Below are 19801 nucleotides of genomic sequence, written 5' to 3'. Positions count from 1 at the left end.
ATGATCTGTGTTAATATGTGGATTCGGTCTTAGCCTGAATTACATGTCACTCGGATGTACCATTAAATTTAAGACTTTGTAAATTTCATAATTTTTTTTTTCATTTTTCTCTGTTGGTCTACAATAAAATTATGCAGTTTACTCTCAATAATTTTCCCTCCTAATTTAATTTTTATTATAAATTATCATGCATAAAATATAATTAGTTAGAATAGTTGTCCCGCTCTGATCGGAAAGAATGGAAGATCATACCTTTTCGGGGAGACAAATTTCTTTTTCTCAATAACTTTTCAATATGAGGCTAAACAAATATGTTGTTCTCTTCTAGGATTTTACTTAAGATAAACATGTGGTTACTGGTTTATCCAGTTTACTGGGCTAGAGATTTTGTTCATCATAACAGGAAATAAGCACGACGGGATCGAAACACGACTGAAAAACTCGAAATCGGATAGAAACCTTATACTTGGCTAGAGATTTTGTACATTTTTATGATGTAGTTAAAACATATTAATGGTCTAAAAAGTTTTAAATTAATTTCAGAGAGACCTAAAGTGGTAAATAATTTGGAGATGTCGTTTTGTTTTAACATAGATAAAATTACCCATTACTGCTGATGTCTAATTTTTTTAAATATTACACGCAGGTTTGTTATTTAAAAAAATTATAAATTAATTATCGAAAAATATATTAGACTGAACTTTATATTGATGTAGGTTCTTGATAAAGTAAATTTAATATATTTTCGAAAAATAAAACTTTATATTGATGCTTCATCTATCTTATTAAAACTGAAGTACAAAATGAGATTGTTTGGAAACATGTATATGAGTTTAAAAAATAAGAGTGTTTGGTAACATGGATTGTAGTCTTTTAAAAAAATATTACTTTTGTTTGGAAATAAAGATAGTAGTATTTAGCAAAAAAGTAATGGGCTTATGTTATTAAGAAAAATTGAAAGTCCATCATATTATAAGAAATTATCTATTTGGGTCAGTTTTAAAATGAGTCAAATCATTTAAACTTTTTTTTCAAAACTAACCATAAAACAAAATTTAAACTTTATATACATATTTCAAATCAAAATAATAATTCAAAATTGATTTACATCATAAATTAATTGAAAAATATACATATATTCAAAAATGAATTTTTACTAAACTCTTTTTCAATAACCATTACTTTTGTTTGAAAACAAGGATATTATTATTAAGCAAAAAAGTAATGGGCTTATGTTATTAAGAAAAATTGAAAGTCCATCATATTATAAGAAACTATCTATTTGAGCCAGTTTTAAAATGAGTCAATCTAATTGCCTAAAACTTTTTTTTCTAAACTAACCATAAAACAAAATTTAAACTTTATATACATATTTCAAATCAAAATAATAATTCAAAATTGATTTATATCATAAATTGATTGAAAAATATACATATATTCAAAAATAGATTTTTACTAAACTATTTTTCAATAACCATTATAAAAAATGTTGTCAACATATATATAAGAAAAATACAATACGAAGCCCAATTTGAAATACCAACTCAAATTATGGTTTTTATATTTCATATTAAGTTTTAAAAATATAATATATGTAATTATTTATATGATGGTACATATAAAATATGATTAATTATATGATGACAATATACGGTACATAATAATGACTAGGGATGGACTTTCGGTTACCCATACGAGTTTGGTTCTGATCGATTTGCATTTCAGATTTCCGGGGTCAAAGATTTCAGCCCTATTAGGATGTTTCTAAATTTTGGTTTGAGTGTGATTCAGACCTTTGCGGGTTTGGTTCGAGTTTGGATCCATTTAAATTATTTTTAAAGTTTTAAATCATTATATATTTTAAATTTCTCAAAATCTATAAATAAAATAATATATTTCCTATAAATTTAAATAACATATGTCAGAATACCTAAGCTTAACATATCAATTGGCATTTAAAATTTTTGGATACAAAATCAATAAATATTTTAAGTATTTTTGGTGATTTGAGTATACCTTAACTATTTCAGATATTTACTTTTGACTATCTATATATATTTTCAAGTATTTAAACCAATTTAAAAGTATAATTCTTGATGTTTTATATATGTTAAATCTAAATATAATTAAATATATAAGTATCTGAATACTTCGGTTCGGATCAGATTTGGATCTCTAAATAACAAAACTTTAAATAATTTGAATATTTAATCAATTTATGTTCGGGTTTGGTACTATATTTTCGGATCGGTATCGGGTCTGTTCCTCGGATCCATTTTGCCAAACCCTAATAATTACATGAAAAACAAATATCAACATATTTTTCAAAATATACATCCGCGCAGGCGCGCATATTAAATATTAACATATTTTTCAAAATATTTTGCTATCAATTTTGGTTCGGGTTTGGTATTACACTTTCAGATCAAGATCGGTTTCATTCTTCAGATTTTGATTTTTTTCAAGCACTAATATTAACATAAAAAACAAGTAGCAAAATATTTTTGAAAAATACATCCGCGCGGGTGCGCGGGTTAAAATCTAGTACAATATTAGACTGCGTGATTCAATTACACTTTATAGTTTTTGTTACCTAATATAATTATTAAATTATTAGTTGCTCAATGAGGTATGTAACATGGTTAAGACAATATTTCACGACAATTGGCTTCTTTGATTTCAACAGGCTTTCCCTCGGCCTCAGACTGGAGCCTTCTTGAGAAGTTGAGGAGAATTTTGCACAGAGAAGTTGCTACTTTATACAAAGATTGTGTTAAAGGTTGCAAGAGGGTAATCAAAACAGAGCAAGAAAAGGGAAAGAGATGGAAGACCTAAGTTCTTGTCAAGGGTTTTAATGAACATGAGCTTTTGCCTGGCCCATTCTCTTTCAAGCTCACTCATCTGCTGCTTCAATCGCTCGTGTGAATCCTCTCTTTTTTACCACTTTTTTCTTACTTCAATATGAATTAAGAGTAGAATGAACACAGAATTCAGTTTATAAAAACAGAGTTAGATGAAAATTCTGGACTCAGTGGTTAAGAGGTAAAAGAGTTGGAGATGTCTTCCATCTTGAGCATCATAGTAGAAGAAGTTCTTTACCGGGTCTCCTTTCCCTGATACAGCTTTGATCACTTCCTGCAATACAATCAAACCTCTCGTGTCAGTCAAATCACAAGTTTCCAGTGAGAAGATATACAAATGACAAAAGAGAGTGAAAGAGAGAGAACCTGTGCTAATATTCCACCTACAATGGCACAAGCTGGTGGGAATTCGATAGTACCACTGATAAGTCTCTCCAAGAGACTATCTGGTACATGGCTCTCGCTCACAGACTGTCGCATCAATATTCAGTTTCTCAGTGAGCTTTGAGTGACATTTATAAAGAATTGAAAACATAAAACAAAAGAAACACTCACGTTAGCCTCACAGAGTTTCTTTTTGAATTCCAAGACTGTGGCAAGATCAAGCAGTGAACACTCTCCATGTTTACGCCCTTCACTCTCCTCAAACACTTCTATAACTGAAATAGTAACACCAAAGATTCTGTCTTTGAATGTATCTATCTCTTTTAAGTTCCCAATTATAAATTGTGTATAGGTAGTAATAACTGTTATAGCTGTCTTTGAATGTATCTATCTCCTCTATTGAACCTATTCTCCACCATGAAGTCAGAAACGATAAGAAGGTTATATTTCATTTGATTTACGAACCTGAGATCAGATGTAATCTTCAGCTTAACGTATATTCTCTTTCTGTCACTCAATTGCAGGCAATGGTTGCCAAGAGAGAAGATGGAATCAGCAAGGCAATGAGACGTTGCTATGAAAAGCATGTCACAGATTCTGCTGTTTCTATGCTTCTCTCATCCTGCATAAACACTTAAAAGACAATCCTTTTTCAATATAAAAAAAACAGAGCCTGCTCTGAACTCAATCATCATAAGTTATGGGAGTGATGTGTTGGCACCTGGCACCATACCGTCAATGTGAATTCCTTCTCCAGAAGGTATCTTTCATTGAAAACTAAAAACTTTAGAATATAAGAAAGAACATATCACCTATTGGGTAAGGGGATATTTAAGTACCATGCATGATATTAGTATATGTGAAATTATTTCACTAACGGAGGTCGTCAGATCGATTTGGATCAAAATAACGGTATCTTGGGGATCACATCAACATCTGTAGCCTTGATTTCGTCTGATACCGAGGCAAACAAACAAAGCATCTAGATTTAGACAACTCACAGATTCATGTTCCACGTTTCAAACTTCAGTAAAAGAACTATAGAATTTACTTACAGTAGATTCTGTTCCAAGGGATTCACAGCTTGTGACTTTCCGGTGGAGATGGGAGACTTTCCGTTGGATTCCATGGCCGTAGCTCTAATCCAAGAGAGGCTCCAGCTTTGGCTATGTTTTGTGTCTCCCAAAAGTTGATCGTCCTGGTGAGATGTCCTTGAAGTACATGGTGACGGGAGATTTTCTGGTGGTAATCTGAGACTTCGTGGTGGATTTAATAAACATTGATGTCGTTTCTGCCGAATAGTTTTGATTTATTTAGGATGGATTTAGGTTTAGAGATAGAACTTTATATAGGAAGATTATCAAGGAGAGGTAGAGCAAAACTTTTAAGAATCCCTTTAAGATTGAAAAAGTAACGGAAAAAAAATAGAAGTTGGAGAAGATGATGAAGTGGAAGAGTCAGGAGAGAGTCGCTAGAGTCGGGAGAGCGTCGCGAAGCTTGAAGACGGAAGAAGCAGCTTTGTCTAAATGGGCTGACAAATCATTTTAATAGATTCAATACGAAAAGCCCACTTTTTCTCAATTGTACTTACGTGGCAAAATACTAATCTATGATTGGTTAATTTTTTTAAGTGACGTGGCACGCTCTCTGCTTACCATATCCAGCTTTTAGTATAGGATAGATGACGAAAATTTTGTTAATAATAGACAACTAATCTTAGGGGGTGTTAGTGGGGATGAGATTTATAATGAGTCTTAGAATTTTTAAGTCTAGTGTTATTGGTTTATAGATTCTCATATTCTCATTGAAATCTATTGTTATTGGTTTGATGTTTCTATAACTCTATACAAAATCATTTGTTATTCAAAAAGTTTAGATTTTAATGATTCTACAAATCTATTAAAGTAAGTGTTATTGGGAGTTGAATTCTTATCATTTTAACTCACAAATTAAGATTTTGAGAATACTACATGTTTACCTTGAATTCTTAGAATCATTACATTACTTTAGTTTCATAGATTTTCACAATATACAAAATTCTCTACATCTCTTTCCAAATTTAACAAATCTCTCAACTTTTAAAATCAACAAACTCTATAGAAATCTAAGTCCCACTAACACCCCCTTAGTTATTATATTTTTAGGGCAAAACTAATTTTGCCATTTTGGACATTGATGATTTTATATTTTATAAGAATTCATATCAATATAGTGAAAAAACAGAAAAAATGCAAAATATAATATAAACATATATGTTCATTTAGAAAAGCTAATTTTGTAATGCAGTTATTTTAATGAAAGCAATTTCAAAATTGGTCTAAAAGTGTTAGTAAACCTGATCTACTATCTATGACAATTTACAATTAATTGTGAATCCATTGAAAACATAATAATTTACTTGACTTAGAATATGTATTATACCAAAAAACATACATCTACTATTGTAGAATACTCAATCTATATGTCATTATATTCAGAAATATAACAAATCAGATCGTCTAAACATTAACCATATGTCTACTTTTTCAAAATCTACATTCTTCTATATTTTATTTCATCTATTAGCAACTCACTTGATATATGTACGATGTCAGCAGGAAGAATGTAATTTCTGCTAGATTTGTAACTAATATCAAAAAAATCTTTTTAATTTCTTTTTAATGTTTTTACCAAAAATAGACAAACTTTTTCTTTTCCAATGTTTTTCATCTTTTCTTTTATCAAGTGCTTCTGGATATCACTAGCATTATGGGACTTACGGCATCACGTTATTTACAAGTTTACAACATATATCAGTCCTATTTTTGATGGGATTTCCGTCACTGCTCTGGTAATCTATGCAACACGTGTGGTTTTGGGTTACAAGCAGACATCGTACAGATATCAGGTGAGTTGCTAATAAACCCAAATTCATACTCCCTTTACTACAATGAGTTTGTGTTCTGATTTGGGAAATCACTCTCCCATTTGATCTGCTTCCTCAGTTACTAGTAATCAAGACGCTTTATGAGAAAACCTTAGCCAGTGGATTTGGCTCTGTTCACATCCTTTTGGATGCCTCGGAGCAGCAACAGAAAAGACCTCCTTCGTGTTAGACATATGCCTGAGTGTTTCTATATGAAAAATATTTTACTTATTACTATTACTCGCTATCTGCAGTACAAAGAGGCAATATTGACACATGCAATTATCCTTCAAGCGTGAAAAAATCAGGTTAGACATAACGCCAATCATTCTCTTGTCTTAATGCCATGCCTTATTTTTGGATAGCTCAAGCTTTTCCGCAGAAGCTCAAGAATAGATTATATAAGTACAGAATATGTCTTACCAAGGATTTGGAGATAGATGCGAGAGATTCCTGTATGATAATTTCAAAATAAAGGTCTTTATAAAACTTGACCTGTTTTAGTAACAGAGACACTGATCGATGGCGTCGACCAAGCTACAAGCTGTTCCTTGTCCTCAGGCTTATGTTTCCAATTTAAAGAACTGTGGAACGGCCTGCTTGGTTGATCCAGTAACATTTTGCTTTGTTGTACAATATCTCTCCAATAAAACCCGAATAGGTTGTTTATACATAAACAGAATCTGCTAACAAAATAATGTTGAGCTAGACTCATTTATAAAAGATATTGTATCTACTCATTTGTGCGAAGTCGTGGCCGTATATCAACCTCACACTGAACCAGCACGAGCTAAACTGAGCCAGACAGCTCATGGTTTTGAACTTTTGATCAATGAAAACTGAAAAGCTATCAATAATTCCATGAGAAATGATAGAATAAAATGACTACTTTATCCTATCAAATCTCATAAAAGTAGTAAGAACATGATACAACATAAGCAAGACTACAATATCGCAAAATGTTGAAAATAATAACGAACCTTAATATTAAAGTCTCAAATTCATAATACACAATAGTATTTGCATCATAAGACTAAACTTTACTTTTTGTTTGTATTGAAATTTAACTTTTAAAATTGATGAGTTGTTTGACATTCATGCAAATTTGTTATTTAATTAGGAGTGCAAACCACAAAACATGATTAACCTCTCTGATGGCTGCTGGCTCCACCAGTTGATGAGGAGAAACTGCCATCAGACATAACAACCTCCGAATGAGATATGACATGTTGTTCTTGCTGCATCGTACCCATGTTGTTCATGTCAATGAATGATTCTGAAACTCCCCATACTTTTACTGACTTGTCCAAACTTCCACTATATACAATCCACTTATGGTCTTTCTGTTCTGACACTTCAAGATTTTCTTCAACCGCTAAACATTTTACAGGACCTGTGTGACCAGTTAGTACAGAGAGACATGTATGGATATTTCCATCTCTCTTCCACACACATATTGTCTTATCAGCAGACCCACTGAAGACAAGACCGCCCGCAACTTCAAGGCAAAGAACAGCAAGTTTGTGTCCCTTCAAAACACCACCGTAGTTCAATTGCTTCTCATCTCTCTCCCAAAAATTCACCAAACCATCACTCGAACCGAAGTACACAGCAGTACCATTTTTATTCACAGCCAAAGCTGTGATAGCAGTTTCTTGCTTTGTTAACGTTTGCATGAGCGTGTGTTTTGTGTGTTTTCCTTGCTGCTCACGCTTCCACGCCTTCACTGTTCCATCAGCTGATCCGGAGAACACAATCGCTTCCGTTGTTGATACCACAGAGTTTACAGCATCATCGTGAGCCGGGATTGATTCTAGACATTTCGAATCAGAGATCCTCCACACCTTGATTGTTCGATCCCATGAAGCAGAATACAAAAGCCCTTGTTCTTCATTCAGGCTCAAACAAGAAACAGCGTCCGCGTGTTTGATCCAAAGCGCGGTGCGGTTTTTCTTCACCTCAACGTAGTTACTTGGTTTGAGAGAGGCCTTGAATATATCTTTTAAAGTAGGTAACGTTCCAGAGCGTTTGTGGGAGCTTTGGTTCTTAGGAGATACTTTCCAAACGCGAATCTTACCGTCCTGGTGACCCGTGAAAATCTTTTCCCCTGAAATCACAATGGCCTTTACCAACCCACTGTTGCATTTAAACGCACTAAACTCCTTTAGATTCTTCCACACGCGTATGTTCTTACTATCGGAACCAGTGTAAAGAAGATCTTTCGTGGCCGCTAAAGAATAGATGTGACCTTCTTCACGTACAAGCGAGCCAATAAGACCATTCTGAGGTAGATTTTCATCGACGTTAGACCATTCGGTTTGAGTAAATGGAGATGCTTGGTTCCAGGGAGACATCATCACTGGAGAACCTTCGCAGCTCATTCTACCGTACATGCCTGTGCCAACCGCAGATGCACTGCTGTTACGTAGGCCGTACTCGTCCTCGGTCTGGTCGGTCATTGTGGAGGAGAGATTCGGATCAGAATGCATCATATTGTTATCTGCCTCGGCGAACATTTTGAATATGTTACTAACTTTTGGCCCCTTCGTAGATTTACAACTTTGAATTAATTAATTCGTGCGGAGAGGAGAAAAAAAGGGTAATTAGATTGAGATTTGAAGGGGTTTAGTTTTTAGCTTAACAAATATGGCTGGCTGGCTGCTAAATTTATTTGTTAAGTCTTTTTAATTATTGATGTTAAGCTTCATTAGGTTAATCTAATTCAGGAAAATTCTTGTTGTGTCATATTTACATCTTGCACATTGTACTAACTCAAAGCAGTATTTTACTATTTGTTTCTTGACTAATTCTTGGGTTCACCCCCTAGGGTGAACCTATAGATTCACCACCAACTAATAAGTTGCCAACTCATATCCAGTTTTTAGAAAAAAGAAGGTAAAAAATAATTAGAAATAGTATTATCAACTAATAAAAAGGAAAACGAGAAAAAAAGGAAACAGAAAAAAAAACAGAACACAACGGCTTATAACCCTTATTTTTGACCAAGGAGAGTCACGGAGAAGAAGAGGAAGAGCAAAGAAGAGTCGCAGAGAAGAAGCTACAAAGTAGTTAACATAATTGACCATATAGGTGTTAGATTTTCTTTAATCACGTTAAATTCTCAAAAACTAATGAATTTGGCAAAGATGTTTTTGATTTCATCTCTACTGGATACGTCCTTAAAGCCGTAAGTTACGTTTCTGTGGTTTGCATATTCTTCCTTGCCTCTTCTCTAGTATTTATCCTTGTTTGGTTATAGAATTTTATATTATTTTGATGTTAGAGTCACGTAGAAGAAGAGGAGCAAAGAAGAATTGTAGAGAAGAAGCTACAAAAAAGGAACAAAAAGCAGAAGAAGAAGAAGAAGAAGAAGAAGAAGGAAGCTTGAAGCGTAAGAAACGAAGAAACAAGAAGAAGTGACCAAGGAGAGTCACGTAGAAGAAGAAAATCAATGTGAGAGAAGATGCCACTTGACATTGGTTACAAACCAAAGAGAATTTGAGTAGTTAATGTGTGGTGTTGTAAAAAAGATAAATCCAATTCTCATAAGAATAAGAGTTGGAGTAAGTAAAAATGTATGTATATGTGGTCTTGTAAGAAAGATAAATCCAATTCTCATAAGAATAAGAGTTGGAGTAAGTAAAAATGTAGACATACAAAGTTATCTCTCTTCTCTCTCTACAAGAACAAACCAAACGTGAAAGAGTAAAGAGAGTGTGTGCTAGCTTGTGTCATGATTGAAACACAAGCAGAACTGAGAGAGTAAAAACAGAGACAAAGAGAGAACAAAAAAAAGAGTAAGAGCAAGAGCAAGAGCAAGAGTGGGCTGGCTGTGAGGTGTGAGGCCAAGACAAAAGTTCAACAATTTCAACAAAAAAACGAGTTACTATATCAACCCAAAGTAGCACTCAAGGCTCAAAGTCACAAAAATAGATTTCATTAAAGAGGTAAATATACACTTATACCCCTTGGCTTAATTAATCCAAACCTTAGGGTTTAGAGTTAAGGGGTGGAGTTTTGGAATTAGGGTTTAAAATTTTATAAAAAATAAATACTAAAATAAAAAATAAAAATTTTAAAAACAGTTTCAAAAAGTATTTTTAAATTTTAAAAAGAAAATTTGAAAAAAAATAAAAAAAAATTTCAAAAAAAAAATTTCAAAAAAAAATTTATAAAAATTTCGAATCTGAAAACATATAATCTGAAACTATAAAAAAAATTTCTTTTTTTTTTTATTTTTATTTATTTTTATTTATTTTTGTTTATTTATTTAATTTTAAACCAAAGGTATTAGGGATTTTTACCCTTTAATGAATGTCATTTTTGTGATTTTCTCCTTCTAGTGCTATTTTTGAGACATAAACTTCAAAAGGTGCTATTATTGACAATTGTCCAATAATTAATCATAAAAAATAATAGACGAGTTGGAATACAGTTTAAAATTCAATTAAATCAATACCATTAAAAGAGGATCATTCACTTAATGAAAATTACACTTTCTCAAAAATACCCTTATTTTTACAAAGGATGAATAAAATTCATTAATGGCATTTAAGACTTTTGGTTTTGGGCCTACATATACACCTAAATAGATCTATAAATAATGGGCCTATATATATTTAAAAGATATACTAACTTTAAATATAATATATGTATAAATATATTACAAACTATAAATAAATTAGCAAACATGAAAATATCATTTTCTTAAATATACATATCAATATTCAAAACAGATCATTTGAATATTATACATTTTTTCAATACAAACCAAAATCCTATATCCTACACCATATATCATATACATATTTGAATATCTTTTTTCCATTTATAATGTCATTTTATACATAATATTAATATGGCAATTACGAGTGTTCAAGAAAATTTTAAAAACTATATTAAAATTAATTTGCAAATCAGTTTTCGATTAATAAATGAAAAACAAACAAACCCGCGCTTTCTAAGCGCGGGTCAAAATCTAGTTTCTAACTTAATTTAGCTAATTTTATAAATACAAATTTTTGTCTCCGTTACCAAACTCCAAAGATAAAAGTTTGGGAACAGAGGGTAGGTGTGGTGTCGGTCGTTTTAATATGAGGTTATAACTTATAATTTTCTACCAGAGTTGAAAAATGTCAAATCCAAAACACGTCTAGAGATAAAAACACAGTATAAGAGTTTGAGAAGACTAGTCAATGAAACAACACCAAGGAAACAACATATGGAGCACCGGAAGTTAAGAGGTAACGGCGTAGACATCCACGTGGCGATCCAAGGCCCTTCCGATGGCCCTGTAGTCCTCCTCATCCATGGATTCCCTACTCTTTGGTACTCATGGCGTCACCAGATCCCCGGGCTCGCTGCTCTCGGATACCGCGCCGTCGCTCCTGACTTACGCGGTTACGGTGACTCCGATGCTCCGCCGGAGATCTCTTCCTACACTTGCTTCCACATGGTGGGTGACATGATCGCCGTGATATCCGCCTTGACCGAAGATAAAGTGTTTGTGGTTGGCCATGATTGGGGAGCTCTCATCGCTTGGTATCTTTGTCTTTTCCGACCTGATAAAGTCAAAGCTCTGGTCAACCTCTCTGTTCCTTTCTCTTTGGGTGGTCCTATAGATCCTACCGTTAAACCTCTCGACGTGCTGCGTAAGTTCTATGGCGACGACTTCTACATGTGTAGGTTTCAGGTTCGTTCATTTTTTCTTCTTTTCCCACAAGCTTCAAATAACTGGAGAGGATTCTAAAATCTATATCATTATTTTTAATATTTTTTGTAGAAATCTCTATTTTATTTATGTTTTTTCTGGATTCTATTTTTACAAGGGTTTATAATTGAATTAAAAAAATATACTATGGTTTGTGTGTGTATGTTTGGGTGTTATTATAGTTTACCAAAGAAACCTTCATATAACTTTAGAAATTGGAAAAAAATAACATAAATCTCTTGCGTTTGTGTGATTGTTTTGATATCTAGCCAACTACTTTAATTAAGAAATCGTTTAAAGGTTTCATTGTGGTAATGCAGGAGGTGGGAGAAATAGAAGCAGAGATTTCAGAGGTTGGGGTTGAGAGAGTAGTGAGGAGGATACTCACATATAGAACACCTCGACCGCTTATTTTGCCCAAGGATAAAAGCTTTTGGGGACCTAAAGACGAAACTATTCCTTTACCGTCATGGCTAACGGAGGAAGATGTTGCTTACTATGTTAGCAAGTTTGAAGAGAAAGGCTACACTGGTGGAGTTAATTACTACCGCAATTTTGACCGGTAACTTCTCTACTTTTATTCTGCATCTTACATAGTTGAATGTTGAGAACTCAAACTTTTAGGTACTCAAAATACAAGTACCTGCTAAAATACGGTCTACATGCAAGTTACTTCCCGTCTTATTACATTTTTTTCGCAATTTGCTTGTGGATTACTTGCATTTGCATGTCACTTTCCAACTAACCTTAGATTTTATCTTTGAAAGTCTTTTAGAAAGTTACTAGTGTATATAAGCAGCAGTTAACTAGTTAAGTGTCTTTAAGGATTTTCGAACTTACTAGCATTTTTCACAGTGAATTAATAAAGCAACAAAATATGTATATAACAATAATACTAAAATAAAACATGGAAAACAAAAGCCGAGTATATGTTGTTACATGACATCTATTGCAATTATCTAAAATATGTTGCATGTTATCTTGACAACAAAAGCACTTTTTCAAGTAATCTAAGTAACGATAAAGAACAAGTATTAAGTATTTATGTCTATCCCTTCTAGTATGTCAGAAAGTTTGAAGAACATAATTTTTTTTTATCTTGAACGATATGCATCATATCATACAGTTTTGAATCCCAGTGGTAACATAACAACTACATTAATAAAACCGCTTACTACATATCATGGCTTGTAAATGCTTTGTTCATAAAAAATGTGATTTGCTTCTTACATTAACGCAAAAGCATAATCGACGCCTTTTCCTATACCGGCAGAAACAATGAGCTCTTGGCTCCATGGGTGGGATGCAAAATCCAGGTACCTACAAAATTCGCGATTGGGGAGCAGGATCTGGTCTACCATTTTCCTGGTGCGAGGGAATACATACATGGTCCCAAGTTCAAGGAAGATGTTCCTTTGCTCGAAGAGCCTGTGGTCATCGAGGGGGCTGCTCACTTCGTTAACCAAGAGAAGCCACAAGAGATCCTCCAACTTATCGTTGACTTCATCTCCAAATTCTAGTCTTGCTTTCCTTAAGCCACCTTGTAAGTTCCATACGGAAGAGCATATATGCTTTTAATAAGTTGAACAGTGAGGATTATGGTTTATATGTATTATGAAGTTTAAGGTTCGTTTTATCAACTTTTTTGTTATGGAAGTTTTTCGTAAAAAATGTTTATTTTATGAAAGTTATTATGTAAAACATTGTGGAACTTAGTTTTACAGAAGTTAAGTTCAAAAAAAAAAACTTAGTTTTACAGAAGTTGTTTGTAATACATTTTTAAGTTTTACAACATTGTAATAGTGTTGTGCGAAAGATTCCATACTTGCCAAAAATTAATTTTGCAGAAGTTTGTTTCCTAGGTGCTGTTTTACAAAAGATGTTCTGTAATGTTCTTGTTAAGTCCTTTGGAAATATTGTTTTTCTAATTTTTTTGTCTGCAAGGAAATTGTAGCATGGCATATGCAAAACTATTCTCTCAACATTTCTTATGTGGACAACTCAGCTTAAAATAGTATGATTTAGCAAATGCTAACCATAATTGTAAATGTGTACTTAATAAGAAAAGGCTATAATTTTTACAAGAACAAGAGATTGATCACAACAACAACACAAGGGTTGGAAACTGAATCATATGACATAATCTAGCCGTATGACACAATCAGACAAAAACAATTTGAATCTGAGACCAATAAAGAATTGATCGGAAGACAAAAACAAGTCGCGTCTTTCTTCGTAAGCCACATTTTTTTGTAAATGAAGCTTCCTAAAATTCTTTGTTTTTTGTAGTTCTGATTCTGTTCTCTTTGTTCGATTCAAACAACAAAACAAGTTTATATGTATCATCTGAAGAACAACAAATTGAAACCTCCAAATTTCAATCCAAAAGTTTTAAGTAAAAATATATTTTTCCGTAAACCATTGATAATAACGATTGAAACCCACCTTTTGTCGACAGTGAGAATATTTTTTTCGTTGTCGGAGGTCGCTTCAACTTCAAGAGACACCTTGTATGCAACATTTTTTTTTTGTGATGAGTTATACCACATTTTTTATTTAGTCACATTTAAAATGGTATTATAGGCTTTTGATTAGGTAATGAACTTTAGTTATTGATTTTTAGTTTGAGGGATATTGTTGTGATCTATACTATTATTTGCGAAGTAAATTTTTGGAATTGAGCTCTCACATTAAAATTTAGAGTGATTAATATCGTTTATATCCTTAATGAATAAAATGTATAAATAAATTAAAAAATAAAAATGAAATTTTAATTTATTTGATTAGATAATTGATTAGAATTAATAATAGTAAGAATTATTCAAAATCTGAAAATATAATTTAAAAAGAGATAATTTTTATATATATTGTATTGTTATCTAAAAAAGTTTTTTAGTGAAAATTTAAAAACATAATTATATAACTAAATATTAGTCAAATAGAATTCTTAATTATAAAGTTAAAAATAGAATATTGAATTATCCAAAATCTAAAAATATAATTAAAAAAAGATAATATATATATATATATATATATATATATATATATATATATATTGTATTGTTATCTGAAAAAATATTTTAGTAAAAAGTTAACAAAACATAAATTATATAATTAAAAATAGAATATTGAGTTATTTTAAGATTTATTTTAGTATAATGAATATACAAAAAACTTTTCAAAAATTTATGAAAATGTTTAAGTCCGTCCCGCGGACAAAACACCTAGTTAAAATTTAAAAGAGACTAGATTCTGATCCGCGCTTAAAGCGCGGGATTAATATTTGGTTGAAAATTTTGTTTATGTAATAAAAATAATTTTTCATATTTTATATATTTTAAAATTTTTTATATAATCTACGTTAAAGTTATTTATATGATTTATTTTTTATTTTAAATTAGACTAAAATTTTGAAGATTTCATATAATTTTGACCTACACGTTTATTTATTTAACCTGTTTATTTAACTTATTTTACCTTTATTTTATTTTTAATAGTATAATTTAAAACAAACTATTATATATTTTAACCTGTTTTGTATTGATAATTTTTTTATGTTTTAAACATTTTTCTATAATTTATGTTAAATGTATTTATATTTTAATACTACCTATCAATTGTTTTTTGAGTATGTCATATTTTTCTATAATTTATGTTTTAATACTGCCTATCAATTTTTTTTTAGTATGTCATATTTTGTGTCAAATTTAAATCTAGAAAATATTAATGAATAATTAAATTTCATAAAATAATATTAAAATTATTTAAGAAGGTTAGATTGTTATATAAATCATTTTGGATGGTTATAATGGTTTGGTATACAAACTTAGAATGGTATACTTTGCTGTGATAGTTTTTGTAATTGGTTACAATTTTTTTTTTTTGGTCAAAGTAATTGGTTACAATTAAGATGTGCATATTGTGTATGAGAGATTTTCAGATAGGAAAACATATATATTTCACATAAAATTAGTATTGTGCAATTTGGTTATGATGGCTAGCATCGGGTTGGTTGAAACTTAGAATAGAGTATGTGTTAGTTTTGAAAATTTGCAATGTGTGGATTAATAGATGTTTCACACAAGTAAGATTGTGTGGTATGAACTAATAGAATCCATATGTAGACCCACTTATGAGTTGACGGCGATGAAGCATGTGAAATGGAATGGAAATCATATGTAAATGGGGATATGTAAATGATATTGCATATTGGTGATTAACTAAATAACATAGACAAAAGCATAACTAATTCAACTGATTACAACATTAATTTGTTGGATACAGAAATATTGTAGGAGTAATATCAGGAAAGATCATATTTTAATGATAGTAATATATTTTAACTGATTAAGGTAAATATCAAATATTAAGTTTCTAGTAAATAGGTCCAACAACTTTTCATAGGTAGATTTTTTAAAAATTCTTCCCTTTTAATAGTATAGATTATTGAAGAGAATTACTATTATTTTTTACTCATTAATAAATGATAGTTTTGAGAGTTATTTTTGAAGACTATTTATAAAATAAAAAACTATTTAAAAGATTTGTTCTAAGGTTCATTCCATATTGTGTAACTACTTTAATAGAGTAGATTTTTAATATTAAAAATAAAAAATAATTATAAAGTAGATGAATTTTCGATATCCTTAATAATAGTTCACCGAACTAAGGTTTTGTTGTTTATGTGACGTAGATTGTGGTTTATCTACTTCCAAACGTGGGCCAATGGCCGTAGAGGCGATGGTTGAAGCCACTAATTAAAAGTAATATTTTAAATAACCAAAAGAAAAAGATAGAAACAAACAAACCGAGAATTATGAGAGAGAGAATGACAGATAGATAGATGAAGAAGATGAGGTCGGGAAAGAGAGCTTCATGATTTTTCTCTTCCCCTAGAGGAATTTTCACACATCTGTCTGATACTTTTATCTTTTAATTAATTTGTCTCCTGTACTCCCTCCGATCATCGATCATCGTAAGACTTTCTTTCTCGGCTCTTTTGTTGATCGAACTTCTCCTTTTCCTAGGTTCCTTATTCAGAATTGTTTGTTTAATCTTTGCTTCTCGATTTTAAAATTATTGTTAGGCTTCGGAATTGTTTCTCTGCTTTCAATATTTTTTTTAGCATGGTATCATTATTGGTATGTAGTTCGTAGCATGGAATCATCTTTTGCTTGTTGAAAAAAACTACTCACTCCGTTTTGTTTTCTCTGTGTTGGTACTTAACTATAACTAGAACTTTCTTTTTTTGGGTATGAATGTTAAGATAACTAGAACTTGATATATTTGATATTCAATTAGTGAATAACTCTTCTAATTTAGTTTTTTGCTCATCATATTAGTTTGTTGTTTGATTCATAATTTTAAGAAAATGACTTAATGGTTACTTTTTCTTAATGTCACATCTTTTTATTACTTTCAGTCTTTTGTAGTCTCAGGTGGCACGCGAATGGAGGAGTTAAAACCTCCCGAAGTTGAAACCGTTTCAGAACCAGCTCTTAGAACATCTGAGGCTACTGTAACCGCAGATGCTGTTAGTGATAATGCTGCAACAGTAATTCCACCACCGAGTCAAACAGATGGCTCAACTGGCAATGCCACAAGTTATGTCGACGACACGTCGCAGCCATCCAGTGTCTCCAATCCCGAGGAATCTTCGGTTATTGCTTCCCATGCAACTGCAACTGTTGAAAAAGTAACTCCTAATCCAACTATCACTGGAAAAGTGTCGGAGACCAATGAAATCACGGGAGAGATTGGTTTACCTCGTGTAAAGATTACAGAAGGTACATTAAGAAACGGTGGAACTTCATCATCATCTCATGGATCACCCGTGGACTCGCACAGAGGCCTAATCGACACTGCTGCACCCTTCGAATCCGTCAAAGAAGCCGTCTCGAAGTTCGGAGGAATCACCGACTGGAAATCTCACCGAATCCAAACGGTAGAGAGACGCAAGCTCATAGAAGAAGAGCTCAAGAAGATACACGAGGAGATCCCCGAGTACAGAACCCACTCGGAGACCGCCGAGGCTGCAAAGCTCCAAGTCCTCAAGGAGCTAGAAACCACAAAGAGGCTCATAGAACAGCTGAAGCTTAACCTCGAGAAAGCGCAAACAGAAGAGCAGCAGGCGAAGCAGGACTCCGAGCTCGCTAAGCTGAGAGTCGAGGAGATGGAGCAAGGAATCTCCGATGACGTCAGCGTCGCTGCTAAGGCCCAGCTTGAAGTAGCCAAGGCGAGGTATGCCTCGGCAGTTACAGAGCTTCGTTCGGTCAAAGAGGAGTTAGAGACTCTGCGTAGTGAATACGATGCGCTCGTGAAAGATAGAGATGAATCTGTTAAGAAAGTTGAAGAAGCGATGTCGGTTTCAAAGGAAGTTGAGAAGAGAGTCGAGGAGCTCACCATAGAGCTGATAGCTACAAAGGAGTCGCTGGAGTCAGCGCACGCTTCTCACCTGGAGGCCGAGGAGCAGAGGATCGGAGCAGCGATGGCGAGGGACCAGGATGCGCACCGGTGGGAGAAGGAGATGAAGCAGGCGGAAGAGCAAGTCCAGAAGCTAAACCAAGAGATCCTTTCTTCCAAAGATCTCAAATCGAAGCTCGACACCGCCTCGGCGCTGCTTCTTGATCTAAAGGCGGAGCTGGTGGCTTATATGGAGTCCAAGCTAAACCAGGAAGCGCGCGACCTTCCATCAGAAAGCCATCACGACGCTTCGAAGAAGGAACTAGAAGATGTGAAGACGAGTATCGAGAAGGCGGCAGCTGAAGTGAACTGCTTGAAAGTAGCCTCGGCGTCCTTGCAACTTGAGGTTGAGAAGGAGAAGTCAGCTCTCGCCTCGGTCAAGCAAAGAGAAGGAATGGCTTCAATAGCAGTTGCTTCGCTAGAAGCAGAGATCGAGAGAACGAAGTCCGAGATAGCTTTGGTTCAGTGCAAGGAGAAAGAATCTAGAGACAAAATGGTTGAGCTACCGAAGCAGCTTCAGCAAGCGGCGGAAGAGGCCGACGAAGCGAAGTTTCTTTCGGAGTGCGCTCGCGAAGAGCTGCGAAAGGCCAAGGAAGAAGCGGAGCAAGCGAAGGCGGGAGCAAGCACAATGGAGAGCAGGCTGTTCGCCGCGCAGAAAGAAATCGAGGCGGCTAAGGCCTCCGAGAGGCTGGCCTTGGCCGCCATCAAGGCTCTGGAAGAGAGCGGATCAACGTTGAAAGATAACGACGTCGTTACGCTCTCGCTAGAGGAGTACTATGAGCTGAGCAAACGCGCTCACGAGGCGGAAGAAGCGGCGAACGAGAGAGTAGCAGCGGCCGTGTCTCGGATCGAGGAAGCTAAAGAAGCGGAGACGAGGAGCTTGGAGAAGCTTGAAGAAGTGAACAGAGACATGAATGCGAGGAAGAAATCGCTGAAAGAAGCAACCGAAAAGGCGGAGAAGGCGAAAGAAGGGAAGCTGGGGGTGGAGCAGGAGCTGAGGAAGTGGAGGGCTGAGCATGAACAGAAGAGAAAAGTTGGTGGTGATACTGAGAAAATCATAAGAGCAAGCTCTGCAGGAGCTAATGAGCTGGGTAAGTTGGCGCAGTCACCTGAGGTCTACAGCCCAAGTGAATCATATGGAACAGAAGATAACTCTGAAACAAGTCAGTTCCCACCGAGCAAGCCTGGTAAGAAGAAGAAGAAGCTTTCGCTCCCACGGTTTTTTATGTTTTTGTCAAAGAAGAAGTCACATAATTGAGTTTGTTACCAGTTCAATTATTCAAAAACACATTGTTAATAATGTTTCCGCCACTTTTTTTTGAGCTTTGCACACGCTCTCCTTTTGAAATTTGTGTTTTGTAAATTGCGAATTTTATTTGCATTGTTAGTCGACTCCTTATTGCTGCTCGAGTATTAGATCACTAGTGGTTCCGCAACACACAAATAAATGAACTTCATGCTATCGAATATTTCATAACA

At 33.7% G+C, this 19801-nt stretch overlaps 3 protein-coding genes and 1 long non-coding RNA gene across 6 annotated transcripts; 2 read left to right on the top strand and 2 right to left on the bottom strand.

Annotated features, from left to right (window-relative positions):
- Window positions 1–2320: 2320 nt before the first annotated feature.
- On the bottom strand, window positions 2321–4863 carry LOC125608036. Its single transcript, XR_007339058.1, has 3 exons — window positions 3417–4863; window positions 3228–3332; window positions 2321–3135 (listed from the first exon to the last, which is right to left on the bottom strand). It is a non-coding gene; the product is annotated as an uncharacterized LOC125608036 (long non-coding RNA).
- Window positions 4864–5269: 406 nt separating this feature from the next.
- Window positions 5270–10101, bottom strand: LOC106448674 (protein JINGUBANG-like). Its single transcript, XM_013890530.3, has one exon. It carries the CDS (start codon window positions 8664–8666, stop codon window positions 7293–7295), a length of 1374 nt encoding a protein of 457 aa, XP_013745984.2. The 5' UTR covers window positions 8667–10101; the 3' UTR covers window positions 5270–7292.
- Window positions 10102–11276: 1175 nt separating this feature from the next.
- Window positions 11277–13547, top strand: LOC106446781 (epoxide hydrolase A). The gene is made up of 3 exons (XM_013888570.3): window positions 11277–11842; window positions 12181–12422; window positions 13134–13547. Exons 1-3 carry the CDS (start codon window positions 11372–11374, stop codon window positions 13378–13380), a joined length of 960 nt encoding a protein of 319 aa, XP_013744024.2. The 5' UTR covers window positions 11277–11371; the 3' UTR covers window positions 13381–13547.
- A 3082-nt stretch (window positions 13548–16629) lies between these two features.
- Window positions 16630–19721, top strand: LOC106425863 (protein WEAK CHLOROPLAST MOVEMENT UNDER BLUE LIGHT 1-like). Of its 3 annotated transcripts, none has more exons than XM_048777773.1 (2): window positions 16630–16835; window positions 17293–19721. In XM_048777773.1, the coding sequence occupies exon 2, from the start codon at window positions 17310–17312 to the stop codon at window positions 19578–19580; it is 2271 nt and encodes a 756-aa protein (XP_048633730.1). In that variant the 5' UTR covers window positions 16630–16835; window positions 17293–17309; the 3' UTR covers window positions 19581–19721. The 3 variants fall into 3 exon arrangements, with proteins under 3 accessions (XP_048633730.1, XP_048633731.1, XP_013722038.2); XM_048777774.1 differs by having other exon boundaries at window positions 16636–16835; window positions 17283–19721; XM_013866584.3 differs by having other exon boundaries at window positions 16647–16835; window positions 17299–19721.
- The last annotated feature ends 80 nt before the right edge of the window (window positions 19722–19801 follow it).

The sequence above is a fragment of the Brassica napus genome, chromosome A4 (assembly GCF_020379485.1).
Source record: "Brassica napus cultivar Da-Ae chromosome A4, Da-Ae, whole genome shotgun sequence".
Lineage (NCBI taxonomy): Eukaryota > Viridiplantae > Streptophyta > Magnoliopsida > Brassicales > Brassicaceae > Brassica > Brassica napus.
The sequence above is the reverse complement of the archived record's forward strand: the minus strand, read 5'-3'. Positions and strand labels throughout refer to the sequence as shown.